The following is a 22196-nucleotide window of genomic DNA, read 5'->3' as shown; positions in this document are numbered from 1 at the left end:
TACCTCACAGTAGCAGATGCGCTATCACGAATTGCTTCTTCTGAAAAACATTCTGTAAATGTTTTTGTGTGTTCAGAGTCTTGTAGGGGTACTACATAAAGTAATTTTATTATTTGCACTCGTTATATAGGGCACCATCTCGCTTATGCAAGGAAATTAATTAATTTAGGCAGAATTTCAAAGAAATTCCTGTCAAAATACAGTAGATCAGTCTCATATCAGAATGGCCAGAATTCTCAGTTAAATTGACCCAAGTTCTTACACACAATGAAACACACAAGGCTGTAATTTGGTCTAAATGTAAGCATTTATTTACTATTCTATTGAATAACACAGGTGAACTCTACATATACAGTGAAATGTGATGTATGTGTGTGTGCGTGTGTGTGAATATGGGTGTGTGTGCGTGCGTGTGTATGAGAGATTGGCAGTGTGTGTATGTGAGCGTGTGTATGTGAGATCGTATGTGTGTGTGTGGGTTCAAATCAGCATTATAAAAGATGAGGATTATGGGAAGGAAGCCAGATAGCATGACCTGACGAAATAAACGGTAATTTGGATTAAGAATGATTGGTAAAGGAATAAAACGGAGCGGTTAAGTAGTTAATCAAGTGGTGAGTGACATCAACCCAGGAACTCAGAAACAGAGAAATCTCAGCTGGTCTTACTGTCAGTGAACCATCATATGGTGGGACGCAGAAGTCGCCGATGGATGACGCCTCACAGCGCGACGGGACGCCTTTGTTTCCCCAAGTGCTGTTGTCCGTCACTATGGCAACGATGGCCGTCCTGCATGGCGATCGGTTCGGAGCAAATGGGTCTCTGGACCAGCAGGTCTCTGGCGTTAAGCTGAGGGAGCCGTGTCCAATGGATGGTAGCCACTTGATTAAAAATGATGGCTCTCAGGCTTTAGCCAAGTAAAGAATGGATGTTGAATGGAGAGCCGTAAAAATTAGAAAAATGAGGAGATTGGTTCTTAATCAGTTCTTGTCAGAAATCATAGATAAAAATGAGAAATTCAGCGTTGAACGTGAGCAAAACTATGTCTAACTTAAGTTACAAAAATGAAGGATAAATAACTAACAAACATTGAAACAAAGAGAACTTCAGAAGATAAAGGAAAGGACGCATCTTAGGTAGGAATAGGGAGATGCTTCTCAGAATGCAGCATCTCAGGGAGACGACAGATGAAGAAGAGGGAGACTCCGACATGGAGTTCCCCAGAGTGTAAGAGAAGAGGCTGGGCATTGTCTGGCTTTTATCTGTGTGTCTAGCTCAGGGGCGGACCTGGGCGGAGGAAAGAACTTTCGGCGCAAATTCTGACTAGTAACATGACTCTCTTTGTTCTCAAGAGAGGCAGAGAGGGGAGATGATCAGGAGTGGATTAAAATATGATATTAAACGCGCAAAACGCGATCTGTCTATTCCTTCACCGTAATCCAGTCAACCAAAAGTGGGATACATGTCAGATTAACAAGATATATGAATTATTTAATTCAATAAAGAAATATGTATGTGCTTTGGATATTAAAATATATGTCACAGTGAAGATATGATAACATGTCATACATATGGTAATGAATAAACACAATTTTCACCTTTTAACCTGAATAGAAAATAAATTCAGAGGTTAAAGGGGAACTTCGTTTTTTTTCAACCTGGGGTCTGTTTTCATATGTCATTTCATACATGTGAGTGATGGAGAAATGAATTTTGACATAGCTCCAGTATTTAGCCAGGCAGGCAGCTTAGCAGCTCAGCTAGCAGCTCAGCTAGCAGCTCAGCTAGCGAAAAGTATGGGGCAACTTGCCCCCCGCCGCGTCAAAGTCCGCCCTAACGTGCTTTTTCCCCCCACACTGACCGGCTCGGATAGTCTCAATGAGTGTCCCACAACATGCTAGAGATGAGAAGTGAACGAAAACCTCCACATTACCTGGCGATCGCTCTTTGTTGTGGTCTGTATCCAAATCTCAGGACGCTAGAAAGCAAATCTCGTTCTGAAATCGCGCAATAGCTCGCACCAGTTTTGCCATAGTGACTATGCTGCTAAGCTGCCTGCCTGGCTAAATACTGGAGCTATGTTGAAAATTCATTTCTCCATCACTCACATGTATGAAATGACATATGAAAACAGACCCCAGGTTGAAAAAAACGAAGTTCCCCTTTAACTAGACGAGCCCCCAGTAGAGGGCAGAACCACGCCCATGCATGGTAGGTAGGGTAGGTAAATACTTTATTAATCTCCAAAGAGAAATTCACAGTTCCAGCAGCATGAAAGGTAAAAAACATAAGAGCATGCAAGTTACATATAAGACTATAATTAAGAATATAAACATCTAAACATATAAACATCTGGCAGTTCAACAGTGCAGTAGTGCAATTGTGCAGAATGACAGTGTGTTACTGTCTGCAGTAGTCTGTTTTTCACACTTGAGTCCAACATGTAGATATGTGTGTATGATTGTGTGGTAAAGTGCGTGTCTGTGTGCGTGGTGTTAGTGTGTAATGACTCCAGAATTTTTGTTGTGTTGTTTTGTCCATTTTATCGCCCTCCCCCCCGGATGGTGTTGAAGAGCCGGATGGCGTGGGGGAGGAACGATCTCTTCAGTCTGTCTGTGGAGCAGGACAATGACAGCAGTCTGTCACTAAAGCTGCTCCTCTGTCTGGAGATGCTGCTGTGCAGAGGATGACTTGGATTGTCTATGATGGACAGGAGCCTGTTCAATGTCTGTCGCTCTGCCTCTGATGTTAGACTGTCCAGCTCTGTGCCAACAACAGAGCCAACCTTTCTCACCAGTTTGTCCAGGCGTGCAGCATGCTTCTTTTTCAAGCTGCTCCCCCAGCACACTACTGCGTACATGAGGGCGCTCGCTACTTCAGACTGATAGAAGATCTGTTGCGGCTTCTTGCAGATGTTGAAGGGCGCCAGCCTTCTAAGGAAGTACATGCAGCTTTGTCCCTTCCTACACAGAGCATCACTATTGGCAGTCCAGTCCAGTTTGTCATCCAGCTGCACTCCCAGGTATTTGCAGGTGTGGACCACCTCCACACGGTCCCCTTTAATCATGACCGGTTCTGGATGCGGCCTGGGTCTCCTAAAGTCCACGACCATCTCCCTGGTCTTAGTGGTGTTGAGGAGCAGGTGGTTGGAGTCACACCATTTGACAAAGTCCTGGATCAGTTTCCTGTACTCTTCCTCCTGTCCACTCCTGATACACCCTACGATGGCTGTGTCATCTGCGAACTTCTGCACATGGCAGAGCTCCGTGTTGGACTGGAAGTCGGACGTGTACAGGGTGAACAGGACCGGAGAGAGTACAGTTCCCTGCGGTGCTCCTGTGCTGCTGGCCACAGGGTCGGACCTGCAGTCCCCCAGCCTCACATACTGAGGTCTGTTGGTCAGGTAGTCAGTAATCCACGCCACCAGGTGTGTTTCAACTCCCATCTCTTGTCAGTTTGCCCCTGAGGAGCAGTGGCTGGATTGTATTAAAGGCACTGGAGAAGTCCAAAAATGTAATCCTCACAGCACCACTGCCTCTATCCAGTTGAGAGAGAGATCGGTGGAGCAGAAAGATGATAGCATCCTCCACTCCGGTCTTCTCCCGATAAGCAAACTGCAGAGGGTCCAGGGCGTGGTGGGTCTGTGGCCTCAGGTGGTGTAGCAGCAACCGTTCCATGGTCTTCATCACGTGTGACGTCAGGGCGACCGGCCTGAAGTCGTTCAGCTCACCAGGATGTGGTTTCTTTGGAACTGGAATGATGCAGGATGTCTTCCACAGCTGGGGAAGCCGCCCCTGTCCCAAGCTCAGATTGAATATGCGTTGGAGGGGGTGTCCCAGCTCCCTCGCACAGGCCTTCAGTAGTCTCGGGGATACTCCATCAGGACCTGCAGCTTTGTTGGGGTGCAGCCTCTTCAGCTCTCCGCAGACCTGAGCTGCTGTGATTGTCATGGGAGGTGTTATAGGGGGAGGGGTGGTGTCCTCATCTGTGTTGGTGATGGCTTGTGGGAGAGTGGGGGCTGCTGTGTTCAGAGTTGTGGATGGGTTGGGGTCGTCAAACCGGTTGAAGAAGTGGTTAAGCTGGTTTGCCCTTCCCACACCCCCTCAGTGGGGGCACTTCTCTTGGAGCTGCAGCCAGTGATGGTCTTCATCCCCTCCCACACCTCCCTCATGTTGGTGGTCTGCATTTTTTCTTCTATTTTCCTTCTGTACTGCTCCTTCGCCTCCCTGAGCTGGACTCTAAGTTCCCTCTGTATCCGCTTGAGCTCCTTCATGTTAGCATCTTTAAAGGCCTTCTTCTTCTGGTTCAGAAGGCCCTTTATGTCACTCGTTATCCAGGGCTTGTTGTTGGCAAAGCAGCGTACAGATCTAACTGGAACCACAGTGTCCATACAGAAGTTAATATAGCCCGTGGTGCAGTCAACCATCTCCTCCATGTCCTTGCTGTGAGACCCCTGCAGTATTTCCCAGTCCGTGGTCGAGAAGCAGTCTTTCAGGGCCTGCTCGGCTTCAGGAGACCACCTCCTGATTGAGCGTGTGGTTGTAGGTAGTTTCCTCACTCTTGGTGTATAGTGAGGTTTGAGCAGGACCAGATTGTGGTCTGCTTTCCCCAGGACAAAAAAGGTTCTTCCAGGTGTTTAATGTTCAGCAGGGGACTCCGTCTCTCTGCAGAAGGTCTGAATGTCCTTTTGCTGTGAATGAAACACAAAGAAATACATATGTCCCATGTCTCCACAAATGGGGGTTGGTCAGTGCTGGAGAGGAAAGAGTGCTTGTCTGAGTTTGTCATCTGGAATTCCAAAGGCCTATGCTGGATTCCTACAGTCTTCTGCCTTACATAGCCTCATAATATACTGCCCCCACCAATTGTATGCTAAATTTGTGCTATGAGAATGAACAGTGTTGTTTCTATACACAACCAGCTCTTTAAAAGATTGGTAGGTGCATTTAACCCACATTTATAAGTTAGAGGGAGTAAATGAATATTGTTACTGTGTTAACTTTAAGATGGTTTTATTGAAGGGTAATAAAATGTGGGTTATCACAGGTATGTTTTACAAAATGCAGGATTTTGTAACTGAATTATCCTTACTATTGTAAATGGTCCTGTAGATAATACCAGAGGTGTTGTGTTCATTGTATAAAAAAGCCCGAATACATGAAAACAATGCTGGTGAAAATGTCCTTATATTCAATATAAATACAATACAATGGTTATCGTGTGATTTAATACTTCTGTACTGTATGTTTAAACATTTGCTGTGTGAGGGAGCTAAAATCAGTGTATCAGCTGTATATGTTGTGATTTCTAATACTGGACTATTGAATTTTGTGGATTTATTTTATATATTGTAGATTTCTAATATTCTGTATATTTGTGAATAGAAGCTTCTGTCCTTGGAGAGAACCTGGAGAGAAAATTGTGATGAAGGGAGAACTGTAATGTTTACTGGATAGTTACACATGTGCACTGCTGAGGGATGAAGTGGGGGCATTTCAATTTAGAAGCCTCTAGTGTACTTCTTGTGCAGGAAACACACAGATTGCATATCTATTACAGATTCTTTTAATTATCTAATGTGATTTAATGACTGCTCCATTTTTCACTCTGTAGGATGTATCATCACGCAACAGTTGCAGTTCTGTTATCTCGGAGCTGGCGGGTGAGAAAGAGAGCACAGCAGATGATCAGGAAGCTGCTCTCCTCTCTTGGGGGATCCAGTCTTGCCCACGGCCTTCTGGGAGAACTCCGTGTGGTTATCAACAAACACAAAGTACTGACTGTTTTTTCAGTTGAAGCCCCTCTACATATACTGAAACACTGTAGCATATTGTGCTTTGTAGTGTTTAGTGCATATCCAGTCTTGAGAGCGAGTTGCTAAGTTTCTTTTGTGAGTAACTGCAGATGATACATTTTCAGAATGAAATAATGAGTTCATTTCTTTCTCTGTTTGTCTGAAAATTGTCAGGTTTTACCCCAGGATGTCCTGGTGTCAGAGTCAGGAGAGCTGACTGAACTCGGTCGTAGCTATGCTCCCCCTCGTGTCCTGCTGGATGCACTGTGTGTTGTTTGTTCCTCTGCCAGTCAGTGGGGCGATCCTTTGGAAGCTGAGAATCTGGCCATGGAGACCCTCATAGTCACTCATCATCCATCTATAGGTAGGAAAACACATGAATCCAGGGTTTTAATAGTTGTTTTAACTCTGGGATTTGTTGGAATAGTGTGTTGCTTTGTAATGTATATTTGATATTTTATTCACTCTATTAGTATCTTTTTCAGTTGAAGCTCGCTCAGGCCTCTGGCCTATTCTGCTCTCCTCCATGAACATAAAAGCTGAAGAATTCATAGAAAAGAATCTGGAAGCGATTTTGCCACTTCTGCTGGAGGTCAATGCTGACAATCAGGTCTGAAAATACCACACAGCCTCATTTTTTGTAGTTACAGAATATTCACTCTATGTACTTTGTTGACACCCATAAAGAAGCTGAGGCTGTTTATAGAAAATTAGTAGAAACACATTAGACTTCTACTGAGAGACTACAGGCAAGAATATTTTTCTCATGCGCTAGCCACTTTTGCGATTTTTCTTTCATAACATGTCCTCTGTCAAATGAAGGGCAGGCAAATGTCTACAGTACGATCTACTGGACATTAATGCACATAAACACATGATTATTTAGACAATACCAATATTCAAAAATGTTGTCATGCAAAAAATAACTGCCTTAATGTAAGTAATCAACTGGAGAAGTCTCATGCTGAGATCTATTATTCAAAAATGTTATCCTCTTTACCTGTATTGTCCCCCCCTTAAATAAAACAAAACATCTAGCTTGATGAACCTGAAAGATGTAAAAATGAGTTAGCACTTTTAAAAACTGGTCCCATTTCTGAATAAACTGAGATACACAAACAGTATTTCTGCACTGCAATATGCTAGCTGTCTGAATTAATCACAGCAAAAAAGACTACAACAAAACATAGTTTAGTATGCCAAGAGAGAAATTAAATGCATCTGTCCTACACTGAAAGAAAATAAGTTTTACTATGAAAAACTGCAAATGAACTGATTTTGCTTTTTTATATATATGTTAGGTCAGTATAAAAATATTTTATATGGGCAAAAGGGGGTAAAAAAGATTGAGTTGCAATATTACAATCATAGCAGGTGTCTCTCTCTTTACTCCATCAACTCTTGCACAACTGAATGAAACAAATATTACAGTTGATCAGAACAGGCAACACCAGTGTGACATATTCAGTGTCTGAAAACAGCTCTGAATATTTAATGATGACTTGTTTCTCCTCAGGCGGTAAAGAATGCAGTCGGTGCCCTCTCTGGCCTTTCCCCCAACAAGCTGTTACCACGGGTGATCAGTCAAGTCATCGAAGGGCTTTCCCAACCTGCTATGCTTCAGGTCACTAGGGAGGAGTTCGCTATCATGCTGACACCCGAGGGACAACTGTATGACAACAGCATCATCCAGAGGTAACCTGTTATTTTACCTGTGTGAACTTCCAAACCCAGCAGCAATCTCCAGAACTTTCTGTTGTTTGTTTGCCATTTATTTACTTCTGTTTCTCTCCTGTAAACCTCCTGCAGTGCCCAGAAAGAAAACACCAAGAAAGTAAACATGAAGAGAGAAAACAAGGCCTATTCCTACAAGGAACAGATCATTGAACTGGAGCTACAGGAGGTAGATTGAAGTTGTCAAGATAATTGTTTTTTTTCAGTGGATTTAATGTCTGGAACACGTTTTAATGTATATTTTGCTTTCTATTTAATCTCACAGGAGATGAAGAAGAAAAAAGGCATCAAAGATGAGGTGCAGCTGACCAGCAAACAAAAGGAAATGATGCAAATTCAGCTGGAGAAGGAATCTGCTATTCGCAAAAGACTTCAAGCGGTATAAAACCAAGTCCGCAAAATCAATTCTTAAAATGAAGTGCGTGATATGGGACGTTTTTAACTTGTCTTTGTTGACCTTCTGCTGTCTTAAGTTGGATGTAGAGCTGCAGAGCGTGGTGGGTTTGCTGGAAGCCACTCTGATAGAGAGACCAGCTGAGATCACTAGGGAGCTCCCTGCGGTCCTCCAGGTCCTAATGCCGCTGCTCCACTCCCCTCTGGCTGCTCCGTGCATCCAGCAGGTCTTCTTGGATATCGGCGTGTGCCTCATGCCCAAACACCTGCAACATCTTGGTACAAGGCTTTTCTTGATGTATTTTATTTACCAACATAGCTCTAGTTCTGGCATCTCAACTGAAAATCTCTATCTATTTCATTTCCCTTCCAGCTGTACTTGTGGGTCATGTGACTTTACGGTTGCTGAAGCCTGAGTGTGACTTGGACAAGGCCTGGGAACAGGAGGACCTGGACACAGCAGCCCACCGCACTGTGATGCTGCTGCATAACCACACTGTCCCACAGAGAGAGGGCAAGACAGGCGGTGAGCACGGTTATGGATTTGGGCAGTTTGTATCAACTGTAGCAGCAAACACGGTTTTGCTACATGCATTGTTTTTCTCTTTTTTGAATGGTTTATCAATGTGTTGCTAATGATAGCATACCGGGCTTTGCAAAAGTTCTGTTACACTTGCAAAATGAACACAAAGATTTTTTGGTGCAATAAGATAATTTTTTATTTTCCAAATATTTCAATATATATGTTAATGATAATACTAATCAGAAATGTGGCCACCCAGAAGTTTTATCTTATTGCACCAAAAAATCTTTGTGTTCATTTTCGTGAATGTCTCAACAAGTTTAACAGAACTTTTGCAAAGCCCGGTATTTTCCATTGTTTGTTTTTTGCCACTTTAAGAAAAATAGAATTAAAGGGTAATCTATTCTTAAGTACGCCTGGTAGACAGTTGCATAAGAAATGGACTTATGGAAAAGAATAGGTTGAAATTGAAGTGCCCTAGATGCCAGTAAAATAATTAAGACTTTAAAAAGGTTTTTCTTCACCTGAATTGAGAGAATCTAAGTATGCATTATGTTTTACGTGTTTCTATAGGTTGAGCATTTTAAACAGCAACATTGGAACCAATCATGTTCATTTTTTAATTGGAAGCTAATATCTTTCTTGAGTATGGCTTATATTCAATTAAATGTGCAGTCCTAACACGTTTATTTGAAAGCTACAAGTAGTAACAGCCATTCAAAAAAGGATAGCCAAATCTCAAATGCCAATCACAATTCCTACAACAATTGATGAGAGAAAAATTCATGGAATACAAATAAAAGCAGAAAAAATGCAAGTCATAGTAAAGATGAGGACAAATATAATCGCTCACTATAAAGAATATGTACAAAAGCAATCTGCTCACCTAATATCTCTTCAATATGTCAGATGAAAGCTTTGAGACAATATGACACTGAAGATGTTTTGAGATTTTCTTTTTTTTTTTGCTGTGCAGAAGAAACAGAAGAGGACATGTTAATAGTTTGACACTGAAAATTAACTTAAGTCTCAAGTCAGAAATGATGCAGGCAACTACGATAAAAATATTGGTGTCAGTGCAGGCTTACTCACCGCTCTCCTCTGTCTGTGTTTTTTAAATTTTTCTTAGATGTGGCCACACTCTCGGCTCCTGCTTTTTCCTTCTGTTTTCCTCTTCTCAACGCAACACTCAGGGAGTCTTCAGGCAGCACAGAGGAGACTGAGAACTTGATGATCAGAGCATTGCAGGTCATCAACGAACACTCCCAGCTTCGGGCCGACACAGACGGTGATGATCTTGTCATAGATGAGGTACAGACATCCATTTCCATTCCATTTTCTCTCTGCAATGTTCACAGAAAGATGTGACATACATTATTTATACTTTTGTAGTTGGAGGGCTTTCTGTTGTCTCAAAATTAGTTTTCTCATGAGTCACTTGAACACCTGTCATTTGTGTTTTCACATCTGGTTGACAGCTCTTAAGCCCAGCTCTTGACTGTCAGAAGAAATTACATTGAAATTAGAGATGATGTCCCTTTTATTTAGTAGTTTACTTCATCTAATGTTTGTTTTCTTGTCTTAGAACGGACCAGAGCTGCTTCCACGTGTCAACATGCTGCTGCTACTGATCAGAGTTATTTCAACAGCTACCCCGAGGCTCCAGGTAAACTACAGAGTTGACAGACATTTGGTTTTCTTTGCTGTTGGCTTGATTGATTGAATTTGCAGATTAATTGTAGCCTGTGTGCTTGTACAAATACTTTTTGCATATGTTAATGCATCATACTTGCTTTCTTATGTTAAATAAATCCATTCTCTCTAATTACTTCTTGGTGGACTGAAACTGCCCCTTGTCGTCAAGCAATCGATTAGTTGCATGGCAAGAAAAATCTGTGCGTTGTCTACATATGTGTACTGAGTGCACTCTCCATGCTATTATCATCATTATTATTACCTCCACCAAGGAGGTTATGTGACACCCGGGGTCCGTCCGTCCGTCCGTCCGTCTGTTAGCAAGATAACTCAAAAACGCCTGGGCAGATTCACATGAAATTTTGAGGGGATGTAGACTATGGTAAGAGGAAGAGCTGATTTAATTTTGGTGGCAATCCGGAAAGGATCCTGGATTCTGGATCACTTTGAATTTTTTAGTATGTTTAAGTATGTTGTCCGAAATATGACAAAAACATCATAGGTTAGTATGTCGTCCAACAAATTGGAACAAGGTGTCCAGATAGCTCAACTGGTTAAGAAGGTGATTCGTAAACAGAACTGTGTCAGAGAGACAGGTTCGATTCCAGCTCATGATCCTTTACTGCATGGGTTTCCTGTTTTCCTCTCTATCCTTGGCGGTGGTCTGCACTCTGAGTGCTTTTCTAATTATTATTATTATTTGTGTAAATGAATTATGAAATGGCAAAGCCAGTATTTGTAATATCTACAATCATGTAAATATGGCAACATTATATTTGGCTGTTTTGTTCTATCAAATTCTAATAATAGACTCAGAAAATACACAGACGATCAGTTCAACTCATTTCCAAAAATAATACATTAATCCTGCAAGGACATAAAGAAATAACACCACGGTTATTCTGACCATTGAGAATTTTGGTCAGGACCGCACACTGGAAAACCCTAATCCAGGAGACTATAGAGCCCTAGTAATTACTTTATGAGACTTATTTACTATTGTAATTAGTTCTTGGTCTGGTTCTCTCTCTCCCTCTGTTTTTCTGTCCCCCACCTAAAACAGCCTCATATAGTCACAATGATGACAGATCTGCTGCTTAGCGTTGTGATATGAGACTGTTCACACTGTGTTTCAGGTGTTGGCCTCTCAGTGCCTGACAGCTCTGTCTGCCAGTGCTGGAGGAGGAGATGGCTGCACTGTAGCAGAGCAGCCAGAGATCGACGTCCTGCTCAACGCCTTGCTGTCCCCCTGCTTCTCTGTCCGGGATGCTTCCCTCAGGGTGAGCCTTGGGTCGCTTAGTTTGACATTTTTAGAAGCTTGACCAGTCTCACAGATAATTAAACAGATATTCTCCTGGTTGGGAAACTCAGCACATTTCGCGTTTTTTAAGGCTGTTTTCTCTACAGATTTTATGAACAAAAAACTATTTTGGTAAACTCACAAAAATGTGTATAGACCGTATGGGACCTGCTCTGTTATGTATAATAACACCTAGTCTTATTTGTGCTCAGGGGCTGTTGGAGATGGAGTTTGCCCTTCCTACAGACAGCACAGAGGCAAGCGGAATGAGTTTACTGCGCAGACTTTGGGTTGCCAGATTTGATGTTGAGGAGGAGGGACGAGCTTTGGCTGAAAAGTATGTAATATGGGATCTCTTACTCCTTTCTTCCTCTTGTTAAGTCCTCACTGAGTACTAAAACTCGCTGGTCACTATATGTGTGTCTGAGAATCACTTTGTGTCTCTTTACATTGATCAGATCTTTACCTGCAGCACATTCCAGGTTCCCGGCTTGTTTGTTCTTCAGATCACATTTATGTTCCCAGTGTCACTCATCACCATGACACCGTCCTACCATGTCATTTTTTTAAATATTAAAATTTTAACCATTCTATTTGTTTTTTTCCCCTTAATTTTTGCACTGTGATTAATGAAAATTGTATCATTATGCAGGCATGTTATTTGGTCGCGGATCCGCGAAAATTCGCGTATCAAGGTATCAATTTTGAGACCCACCGTGAATCGCCCAAATTCGATGAGAAAAAAATATAGGGTGTAAGGGGTATAGGGTTGGATCGCACGTAGTTGTCAACAGTGCGCTTGCAAAAGCACGAGTTGGAAACAACGATTGGAGAGCATTATCGAAAGTTAGATGTAGCTGGGAAAGCGAGGTGCATGGTGTGCGACGATGAGACAAAATACAGCGACAGAGGATGCCAAGCGCTGATAGACCACATGAAAACGAAAAATCATGCCAGGAAATTGTACGAAAAGCGCTCTAACCACCAAATGCCCAGCAATTTTTTCACCCGGCGGAGGGAAGAGACGCGACAACAGGACCAAACATACGGGATCAGTCGTGTGTACTTGCAACCATAGACATAATAAAGAGTAGACGCCGCTCAGGCAGCTGCGCAGCGAGAAATACGGCCACCCTCTTGGTCCGGTCACCCGCTCCAGTCAGCGCTGTTTGACAGCGCATTTAATCCATCTTAACTCTAAATATTAAACGGATTTTCACGTGTTTTTATTTTTTGCTGCAAATGTCATACATGTAGCTATGATACAGGACAAATGGTTCAGCGTATTTTAATATTCATGGCGGGATTAACAGTAATAGAATATTCTGATATTAAGCTCAACTGTAGACAGGTATTTTGCAAACACTGTAAACACACACACACTAATATATGTTAGAGAAGCAGATAATGGTAGTAAAGTCAATTAGCCTATTTTAATAATTTGAAGAGACAATATATGATTATGCCATATATACATATATAAACAAAATACTGACTAATGAACACATATTTCTATATAAAACAATAGATAGAAGTTACACACGTGGACAAAATTGTTGGTACCCCTCAGTTAAAGAAGGAAAAACCCACAATTCTCACTGAAATCACTTGAAACTCACAAAAGTAACAATAAATAAAAATTTATTGAAAATTAAATAATCAAAAACAGCCATTACTTTTGAATTGTTGATTAACATAATTATTTAAAAAAACAAACTAATGAAACAGGCCTGGACAAAAATGATGGTACCTCTATAAAAAATTGAAAACTATTTGACCAGAGTGACATGATTAACTCAGGTGTGTCATTTAGTTGACATCACAGGTGTTTCCAAACTCATAATCAGTCAGTCTGCCTATTTAAAGGGAGACAAGTAGTCACCCTGCTGTTTGGTGAAAAGGTGTGTACCACACTGAACATGGACAACAGAAAGCGAAGGAGAGAATTGTCCCAGGACATCCGAAAAACAATTATAGACAAACATCTTAAAGGTAAAGGCTATAAGACCATCTCTAAACAGCTTGAAGTTCCTGTGACAACAGTGGCTCATATTATTCAGAAGTTCAAGACCCACGGGACAGTAGCCAACCTCCCTGGACGTGGCCGCAAGAGGAAAATTGATGACAAATTGAAGAGACGGATCGTTGGAATTGTATCCAAAGAGCCCAGAGCAGCTTCCAAAGAAATTAAAGGTGAACTCCAAGGCCAAGGTACATCAGTGTCAGATCGCACCATTCGTCGTTGTTTGAGCCAAAGTGGACTTCATGGGAGACGACCAAGGAGGACACCACTGCTGAAAAAAACTCATAAAAAAGCCAGACTGGAATTTGCAAAAATGCATGTTGACAAGCCACAAAGCTTCTGGGAGAATGTCCTTTGGACAGATGAGACCAAACTGGAGCTTTTTGGTAAGGCACATCAACTCTATGTTCATAGACTGAAAAACCAAGCATACGAAGAAAAGAACACTGTCCCTACGGTGAAACATGGAGGAGGCTCAGTAATGTTTTGGGGCTGCTTTGCTGCATCTGGCACAGGGTGTCTTGAAAGTGTGCAAGGTACGATGAAATCTGAAGACTATCAAGGCATTCTGGAGAGAAATGTGCTGCCTAGTGTCAGAAAGCTTGGTCTCAGTCGCAGGTCATGGGTCTTCCAACAGGACAACCATCCAAAACACACAGCCAAAAACATCCAAGAATGGCTGAGAGAAAAGCGTTGGACTATTCTAAAGTGGCCTTCTATGAGCCCAGATCTGAATCCCATTGAACATATGTGGAAGGAGCTGAAACATGCCATTTGGAGAAGACACCCATCAAACCTGAGACAACTGGAGCTGTTTGCTCATGAGGAGTGGGCCAAAATACCGGTTGACAGCTGCAGAACGCTCATTGACAAATACAGAAATCGTTTAATTGCAGTGATTGCCTCAAAAGGTTGTGCAACAAAATATTAAGTTATGGGTACCATCATTTTTGTCCAGCCCTATTTCATTAGTTTGTTTTTTTAAATAATTATGTTAATCAACAATTCAAAAGTGATGGCTGATTTTGATTATTTAATTTTCAATAAATTTTTATTTGTTACTTTTGTGAGTTTCAAGTGATTTCAGTGAGAATTGTGGGTTTTTCCTTCTTTAACTGAGGGGTACCAACAATTTTGTCCACGTGTGTATATATCAGAAAACATAATATATATAAATCATATGTGGAGTATTAATATAATCAATATATCAGAGAAAATTATTATATAAATCATATATAAACTATCAATATAATTCATACATATATATTTAAAAAGATATATCAGAAAATGATAATATATATATATATATATATATTGTTTTATATAGAAATATGTGTTCATTAGTCAGTATTTTGTTTATATATGTATATATAGCGTAATCATATATTGTCTCTTCAAATTATTAAAATAATTGACTTTACTGCCATTATCTGCTTCTCTAACATATATTAGTGTGTGTGTTTACAGTGTTTGCAAAATACCTGTCTACAGTCGAGCTTAATATCAGAATATTCTATTACCTATTATTATTATTATCTATTATTCCCGCTATGAATATTAAAATACGCCGAACCATTTGTCCTGTATCATAGCTACATGTATGATGTTTGCAGCAAAAATACAAATAAAAACGCATGAAAATCAGTTTAATATTCAGAGTTAAGATGGATTAAATGCGCTGTCAAACAGCGCTGAGTGGAGCGGCTTACCGGACCAAGATGGCGACCCCACCGCTCGTCAGCCCCAATGGACAGTAGCGGTTGATGCGGCGTCTACTCTTTATTATGTCTATGCTTGCAACAACCCAGTGGCATTGCCCCACAAGTTCCTCAACAGAAGAGGCTCACTCTCACGGTCGATCGGAAAGCACACATAGTGATGACTTCATGTGGCTCATTCAAATTTGAATCCAGTATAAATATTTGGTTTCATCACATTAACATGACTTTGTGCTGTTTTTGGGGGGTGCCTAGAAGGTCCCATACAGACATTTTTTTAAACCTTCATGTTTAAAGAATTCTAGGTGTCAGAGTTCACCAGAATGCACCATTTCAGCCTTTAAATTTCAAAGGTTTCTTGCCCAAACCCTCCCCCCAGCTCGGTCGCTCCGCTCCCTCGCTTCCAAGGATTCACTTATTTGGTAATTTCCCAATGACATGCCTGATTATGTCAGCAGATGAACCGATGTCTTGTCTTGCCCTTCTCTTCAGGCTCTGGGAGTCTCTGGGTCTGGAGTTGGTCCCTGAACTCTGCTCCCTGTTGATTGGAGATGTCACTCACCACGAGGAGGCCATTCGTTCAGCTGCAGCAGACGCTCTGTCAAGTGCCGTGTCCCAGTACAGAGACCAGTCTGCCACAGTGCTTGGCCAGCTTACTGAACTCTACCATCAGAAGCTTTATGTAAGATTGTGTACAGTGCTCAGTTTAAAATAGATTCCTACTACTTCATGAATGTAAGTTTCATAACCAAGCAATGCTTTTTCTTCTAAAGAGGCCACCTCCTGTGCTGGATGCCCTGGGCCGAGTTATCTCTGAAGCGCCACCTGACCAGTGGGAGGCCAGGTAAGAGGGATTTGGTTTGAGAGAATTCTAACTACATCACATTCTTTTATTTTACCTGCCATAAAGGAGTCTCTTAAGTTACTCTGTAGGCCTCAGCACAGTTAACTATATAACATCAGGATTAGTTTGAACAAGAAGACATAAGATGTTGAAAAACTGAAACATTGGTGACAGCAAAAGCCTGGAAGGCGTTTTTCAGAGAGGTATCTTGCTACTTAAATGTGTAATTTTCAGCTATGTTATACAATTTGCACAGTCTAGGCAATGTATTTGATGTCTTGTTTTAAAGTCTGATTTTGTTTTGAAATATTGCAACAGGAAATACCAGATACCACCAACTTTGAGTATTTGTAAATAAAATATGGCTACGTGTGTTTCTCCCTGTGCACTGAACTCAGGCATATGGGTTCTGTAAAGCATCTTGAGACAATCTGACCTGTAAGTGGCGCTATATAAATAATATTGAATTGAAATGAACTTTTTCATCAGGTGTGGCATTGCTCTGGCTCTGAACAAGCTGTCGCAGTATCTGGATGAATCCCAGGTCACCCCTCTCTTCCTCTTCTTTGTTCCTGATGCTCTGAATGACCGCCACACTGAGGTGCGGCGTTGCATGCTGGATGCTGCCCTCTCAGCGCTCAACACACATGGAAAGGTACTACTCGCTTCTTTATTTGATTGTTTTTTTTTGCAAGCTGTCATTTTTAACTTGCACCTGTGCCTTATGTACCTCTGCTCTTCTGTGTCAGGACAATGTCAGCTCCCTGCTGCCAGTGTTTGAGGAGTTTCTGAAGAATGCACCGCAGGATGCCAGCTACGACTCTGTCCGTCAGAGTGTGGTTATTCTCATGGGCTCCTTAGCCAAACATCTGGACAAAAATGACCCCAAGGTCAAACCCATCGTGGCCAAGCTCATCACTGCACTCTCTACACCTTCACAGCAGGTAAGATAGTCATCCTGCTTCCCCACTACGTAGTCACCTTGTGAGTGTTCAGTGTTTGATAGAGTAAATTATTTTTTAACCTTGTTTGTACAGATCTATGTTGTTGACATTTGCATTACTATTCTCCCATACCTTTGATTGGAAAGGCAAAAATGTCCTACAATTTTTTATGTTCTCTTTCATTCCCAAATAGGTCCAAGAGTCTGTGGCCAGCTGCTTGCCTCCTTTAGTCCCTGCCATCAAGGAGGATGCTGCAGGGATTGTAAGAAACCTGCTGCAGCTGCTGCTGGAGAGTGACAAATATGCAGAGAGAAAGGGAGCAGCGTATGGACTGGCTGGACTGGTCAAAGGTCTCGGAATCTTGGCACTGAAACAGCAGGACATCATGACCACACTAACAGATGCCATCCAGGACAAGAAAACTTCAGACGGAGGGAGGGTCAGTGAGGAATAATCTATCTGTTAATGGAGATACTGTGTTTGTGAGGCTACATGACCTACAAGAGGCCACACACAATTTCAGCTACAGGAAGTCATTTTTGAGGGGTCAAAAATGTGAAGATGCTGACCAGTTGTTTTTCCTATTGCAGGGGCACTGTTTGCCTTTGAGATGCTGTGTAACATGTTGGGGAAGCTGTTTGAGCCATACGTTGTCCATGTACTGCCACACCTTTTGCTCTGCTTTGGAGATGGAAACCAATATGTGAGAGAGGTATGTGGACAGCTTATATTCCACATCCACTGCTTCTCCTGTACCAATAGCTCACTTTCATTAGAGGTGAAAATGCATTTTATAAGAAATGTAGCGTTTTGCTAAAGGCCTTTCTGTAAAATCCAGTATTTGTTCTATGCACATTAAAACACAGCTGAGATAGTGTAACATGCATTTAGAATTTCTGTGTAAAAATGAGTAGGATCCGCATGTTAAGTTTAACTACCGTACCTGCTTACTCTTCACACCAGGCTGCAGATGACTGTGCCAAAGCTGTTATGAGGAACCTGAGTGCCCACGGAGTGAAGCTTGTCCTCCTTCTCTGCTAGTGGCCCTGGAGGAGGAGTCTTGGAGAACTAAAGCAGGTGAGGAACACCTTCAAGCACAGGCTTCCCAGGCGGCTCTGGAATGTGGTGATGGATGAAAAATTATTTGGTGATACCAGTTCTTTGGCATATGGGGTATTGTTTAGAAAGCTAAGGAAAATAATGCCCAAGTATATGCACTATTTAATATTATATGCTCTACTTACCCACTGATTGAAGAATAGTTTTGATTTGAATTTAGAGCTGTGTGGAACTCGTTATTTTTTCATTTATTTACAGAATTGGTGGCAATCACGATCAAAGCACTTGTCCCATTATACTATAGCTTCTTTGTGACTCCCCCCTCTCTTTCTTTCAGGCTCCGTGGAGTTGTTGGGTGCCATGGCTTACTGTGCACCCAAGCAGTTGTCTTCCTGTCTGCCCAGCATCGTGCCGAAGCTTACCGAGGTACTGACTGACTCACATGTGAAGGTGCAGAAAGCCGCCAGCAGGCCTCCGGCAGATTGGCTCCGTCATCCGCAACCCTGAAATCTTGGGTAAGTGACTCAGTCATAGGGCAGAGTTTCCCCCACAGAAGGCTTGGTGCACATAAACTGTCATCTAATATAGACTCAAGGGGGTTTGAAAACAATGCTAAATGTGTTTTATTGCTAATATGTTTTATTTCTAATTTTTATTTTATTTTTTGAAACCGTATGCATACAGTGGGTACGGAAAGTATTCAGACCCCTTGAAATTTTTCACTCTGTGTCATTGCAGCCATTTGCCAAAATCAAAAAACTTCATTTTTATTTCTCATGAATGTACACTCAGCACCCCATCTTGACAGAAAAAAAACAGAAATGTAGAAATTTTTGCAAATTTATTAAAAAGAAAAACTGAAATATCACATGGTCATAAGTATTCAGACCCTTTGCAGCGACATTCATATTTACTCACATGCCTGTCCATTTCTTCTGATCCTCCTCAAGATGGTTCTGCTTCTTTATTGGAGTCCAGCTGTGTTTAATTAAACTGACTGGACTTGATTAAGAAAGGCACACACCTTCTATATAAGACCTTACAGCTCACAGTGCATGTCAGAGCAAATGAGAATCATGAGGTGGAAGGAACTGCCCAAGGAAGCTCAAGAGACAGAATTGTGGCAGGCACAGATCTGGCCAAGGTTACAAAAGAATTTCTGCAGCACTAAGGTTTCCTCAGAGCACAGCGGCCTCCATAATCCTCAAATGGAAGAAGTTTGGGACGACCACAACTCTTCCTAGACCTGGCCGTTCCAGCCAAACTGAGCAACGACGGGAAAGAGCCTTGGTGAGAGAGGTAAAGAAGAACCCAAAGATCACTGTGGCTGAGCTCCAGAGATGCAGTCGGGAGATAGGAGAAAGTTCCACAAAGTCAACTATCGCTGCAGCGAGCAGAGTGGCCCCGACGGAAGCCCTCCTTCTCCAGTGCAAGACACATGAAGCCCGCATAGAGTTTGCCAAAAAACACATGAAGGACTCCCAGACTATGAGAAATAAGATTCTCTGGTCTGATGAGACCAAGATTGAACTTTTTGGTGTTAATTCTACAGCGTATGTGTTTAGAAAACCAGGCACTGCTCACACCTGCCCAATACAATCCCTACAGTGAAACATGGTGGTGGGAGTATCATGTTGTGGGGGTATTTCAGCTGCAGGGACAGGACGATGGTTGCAATTGAAGGAAGGAGGAATGCGGGACAAGTACAGAGATATCCTGGAGGAAAACCTCTTCCAAAGTGCTCAGGACCTCAGACTGGGCCGAAGGTTCACCTTTCAACAGGACAATGACCCTAAGCACACAAGCTGAAATAGCAAAGGAGTGGCTTCAGAACAACTCTGTGACCGTTCTTGACTGGCCCAGCCAGAGCCCTGACCTAAACCCAATTGAGCATCTCTGGAGAGACCTCAAAATGGCTGTCCACCAATGTTTCACCATCCAAACCTGACAGAACTGGAGAGGTCTGCAAGGAAGAATGGCAGAGGATCCCCAAATCCAGGAGTGAAAAACTTGTTGCGTCACTCCCAAGAAGACTCATGGCTGTACTAGCTGAAAAGGGGCTTCTACTCAATACTGAGCACAATACTTATGACCATGTGATATTTCAGTTTTTCTTTTTTAATAAATTTGCAAAAAATTCTACATTTCTGTTTTTTTCTGTCAAAATGAGGTGCTGAGTGTACATTAATGAGAAATAAAATGAAGTTTTTTGATTTGGCAATGGCTGCAATGACACAGAGTGAAAAATTTCAAGGGTTCTGAATACTTTCCGTACCCACTGTATTTTTCATTCTTACAGAATTGTATCTACAATGTTCATATTTTCATTTGTAGAAAAAAAGAGGAACTTTACCATTTTTACAAATCTAAGTCTGATCGATGTTCTCACATGATGGCCACTTTACCACTATTCATGTCTGCTTTCGGTGAGCTGCTACTGGTTTAGCTTACCAGAATCTCATGCCAGAATCACATATCTGTGTTTGCTAAATTGGTGAACTCTTTTTAACACTAAAATATTCAGCCAGAAAAAATGCTTGTTTTTTCCTGTCTTGGTCATTTTTCTTGTTGTACTTACAAATTTTAAAGTGATTGGCTGCACTTTATAATGGAAAGCATAAAAAATCCCATCTTTATTAAATCAGCGTTCATTTGAGAAAAATTCTGCAGATGTTTAGATGAATGCACTTGTATTTTAACAACTGTCTTTGGTCTTCACTCAGCCATCACCCCATCCTGTTGGACGCCCTCAACTGATCCTTCCAGGAAGACCCAGACGTGCCTGCAGACGTTGCTGGACACCAAATTTGTACACTTCATCGACGCTCCCTCCCTGGCCCTTATCATGCCCATCTGTTCAGAGGGCCTTCCAAGACCGCTCCACTGACACTCGCAAGATGGCCGCTCAAATCATTGGCAACATGTACTCCCTTACTGACCAGAAGGTAATGAGAGCCTAACCAAGTATCCTTCTAACCAGTGTATACAAAGACTTCCCTTTTTTTAAAATGTTTTTTTGTTTTATTATAACAGGATCTATCACCCTACCTGCCAAGTGTTTTCCTGGACTGAAGGCCTCCCTATTGACCCATGCCTGAGGTGTGTTATTGGTGATAAACAGTGCCGCAAGTAGTATATGTGTGTTAAAAGCTGAAGCTGCACATCCTCCTTCCCCTCTCCAGGTACGTACAGTCTCAGCCAAGCTCTGGGTGCCATGGTGAAGGGGATGGGTGAATCCTGCTTTGATGACCTGCTGCCATGGCTCATGGAGACACTGGCTTCTGAGCAGAGTTTCTGTGGACCGCTCTGGAGCTGCACAAGGTCTGTCCTGTCCACTTGTCCTGTCTAACTTGTGCTTAATATCATCCAACAACTTACCCGCTGATGATTTCTGTTTGGTCTTTTCAGGTCTGGCTGAGGTGATGGCTGGACTGGGAGTAGAGAAGCTGGATAAGCTGATGCCAGATGTAGTCCAGACTGCCAGCAAGTGGACATGCCTTCCCACGTCAGAGATGGCTACATCATGATGTTCATCTACCTGCCTCTCACCTTTGGAGATAAATTACTCCCTATGTTGGGCCCATCATCCCCTGCATTCTCAAGGTACTCGCTTTTCACAATGGTGGTGTTGTTTTTTGCCGTTAGCTTTCAGTCTTAACATGACTTGTGTAAGCCAGTGCAGCTCTATTATAGACATGCATTTTCAAGTGTCCTTATTATGCTTTTTGGGAGTTTCCCGTTCCTGTAGTGGTAATATATAGCTGCTCTGGTCCATGTGAAAGACCACACCAAAGAGTTTTTCTCTCCCTATGCTGTATGGACAATTATTATTATTATTATTATTATTATTGTTATTAAATTATCTCTTGTGTGTGTTCCACATGCCTCACTGCACTGGTTAAAACCACTACTGCCTATAGCTAAATATTATTAGCATGTCAATGTTTTTTTTTTTTTTTTTAATGCTGATCACCCCTGAAATGTCAAAATGTTGTTGTTTGTTGTGCAACAGGCAATTTTTAACACATCTTTACCTGAAAGTTGGGTTAACTCCTCACTGTGTGTACTTCACTGCAGCTCAGTAGCCCTTGATTCTCTCTCCTGTACAGGCTCTGGCTGATGAGAATGAGTATGTGAGAGACACGGCACTGCGAGCTGGACAGAGAATT

The 22196-nt window shown here is 42.0% G+C and overlaps 2 protein-coding genes across 2 annotated transcripts in view; one reads left to right on the top strand and one right to left on the bottom strand.

The window, feature by feature from the left end:
* The window catches only part of gcn1 (GCN1 activator of EIF2AK4), a 56536-nt gene that overhangs the window by 7549 nt on the left and 26791 nt on the right, over nt 1-22196 (top strand). Inside the window, 32 exon segments of the mRNA XM_051951145.1 lie at nt 5614-5773; nt 5969-6158; nt 6280-6404; nt 7311-7489; nt 7604-7697; nt 7794-7907; nt 8002-8200; nt 8295-8447; nt 9574-9755; nt 10030-10110; nt 11276-11419; nt 11652-11776; nt 15673-15862; nt 15954-16024; nt 16514-16679; nt 16774-16968; nt 17162-17384; nt 17387-17407; nt 17559-17680; nt 17932-17992; nt 17995-18045; nt 18365-18497; nt 18499-18542; nt 20751-20881; nt 20883-20972; nt 21061-21082; nt 21210-21319; nt 21321-21348; nt 21436-21513; nt 21516-21587; nt 21590-21630; nt 22137-22196. Coding sequence (XP_051807105.1) covers nt 5614-5773; nt 5969-6158; nt 6280-6404; nt 7311-7489; nt 7604-7697; nt 7794-7907; nt 8002-8200; nt 8295-8447; nt 9574-9755; nt 10030-10110; nt 11276-11419; nt 11652-11776; nt 15673-15862; nt 15954-16024; nt 16514-16679; nt 16774-16968; nt 17162-17384; nt 17387-17407; nt 17559-17680; nt 17932-17992; nt 17995-18045; nt 18365-18497; nt 18499-18542; nt 20751-20881; nt 20883-20972; nt 21061-21082; nt 21210-21319; nt 21321-21348; nt 21436-21513; nt 21516-21587; nt 21590-21630; nt 22137-22196 — 3655 coding nt within the window.
* On the bottom strand, nt 2152-9418 carry LOC127534909 (uncharacterized). Its single transcript, XM_051951288.1, has 3 exons — nt 9331-9418; nt 5976-6152; nt 2152-4690 (listed from the first exon to the last, which is right to left on the bottom strand). Exon 3 carries the CDS (start codon nt 3443-3445, stop codon nt 2543-2545), a length of 903 nt encoding a protein of 300 aa, XP_051807248.1. The 5' UTR covers nt 3446-4690; nt 5976-6152; nt 9331-9418; the 3' UTR covers nt 2152-2542.

Source organism: Acanthochromis polyacanthus, chromosome 7 (genome assembly GCF_021347895.1).
Source record: "Acanthochromis polyacanthus isolate Apoly-LR-REF ecotype Palm Island chromosome 7, KAUST_Apoly_ChrSc, whole genome shotgun sequence".
NCBI classification, from domain to species: domain Eukaryota; kingdom Metazoa; phylum Chordata; class Actinopteri; family Pomacentridae; genus Acanthochromis; species Acanthochromis polyacanthus.
The sequence above is the reverse complement of the archived record's forward strand: the minus strand, read 5'-3'. Positions and strand labels throughout refer to the sequence as shown.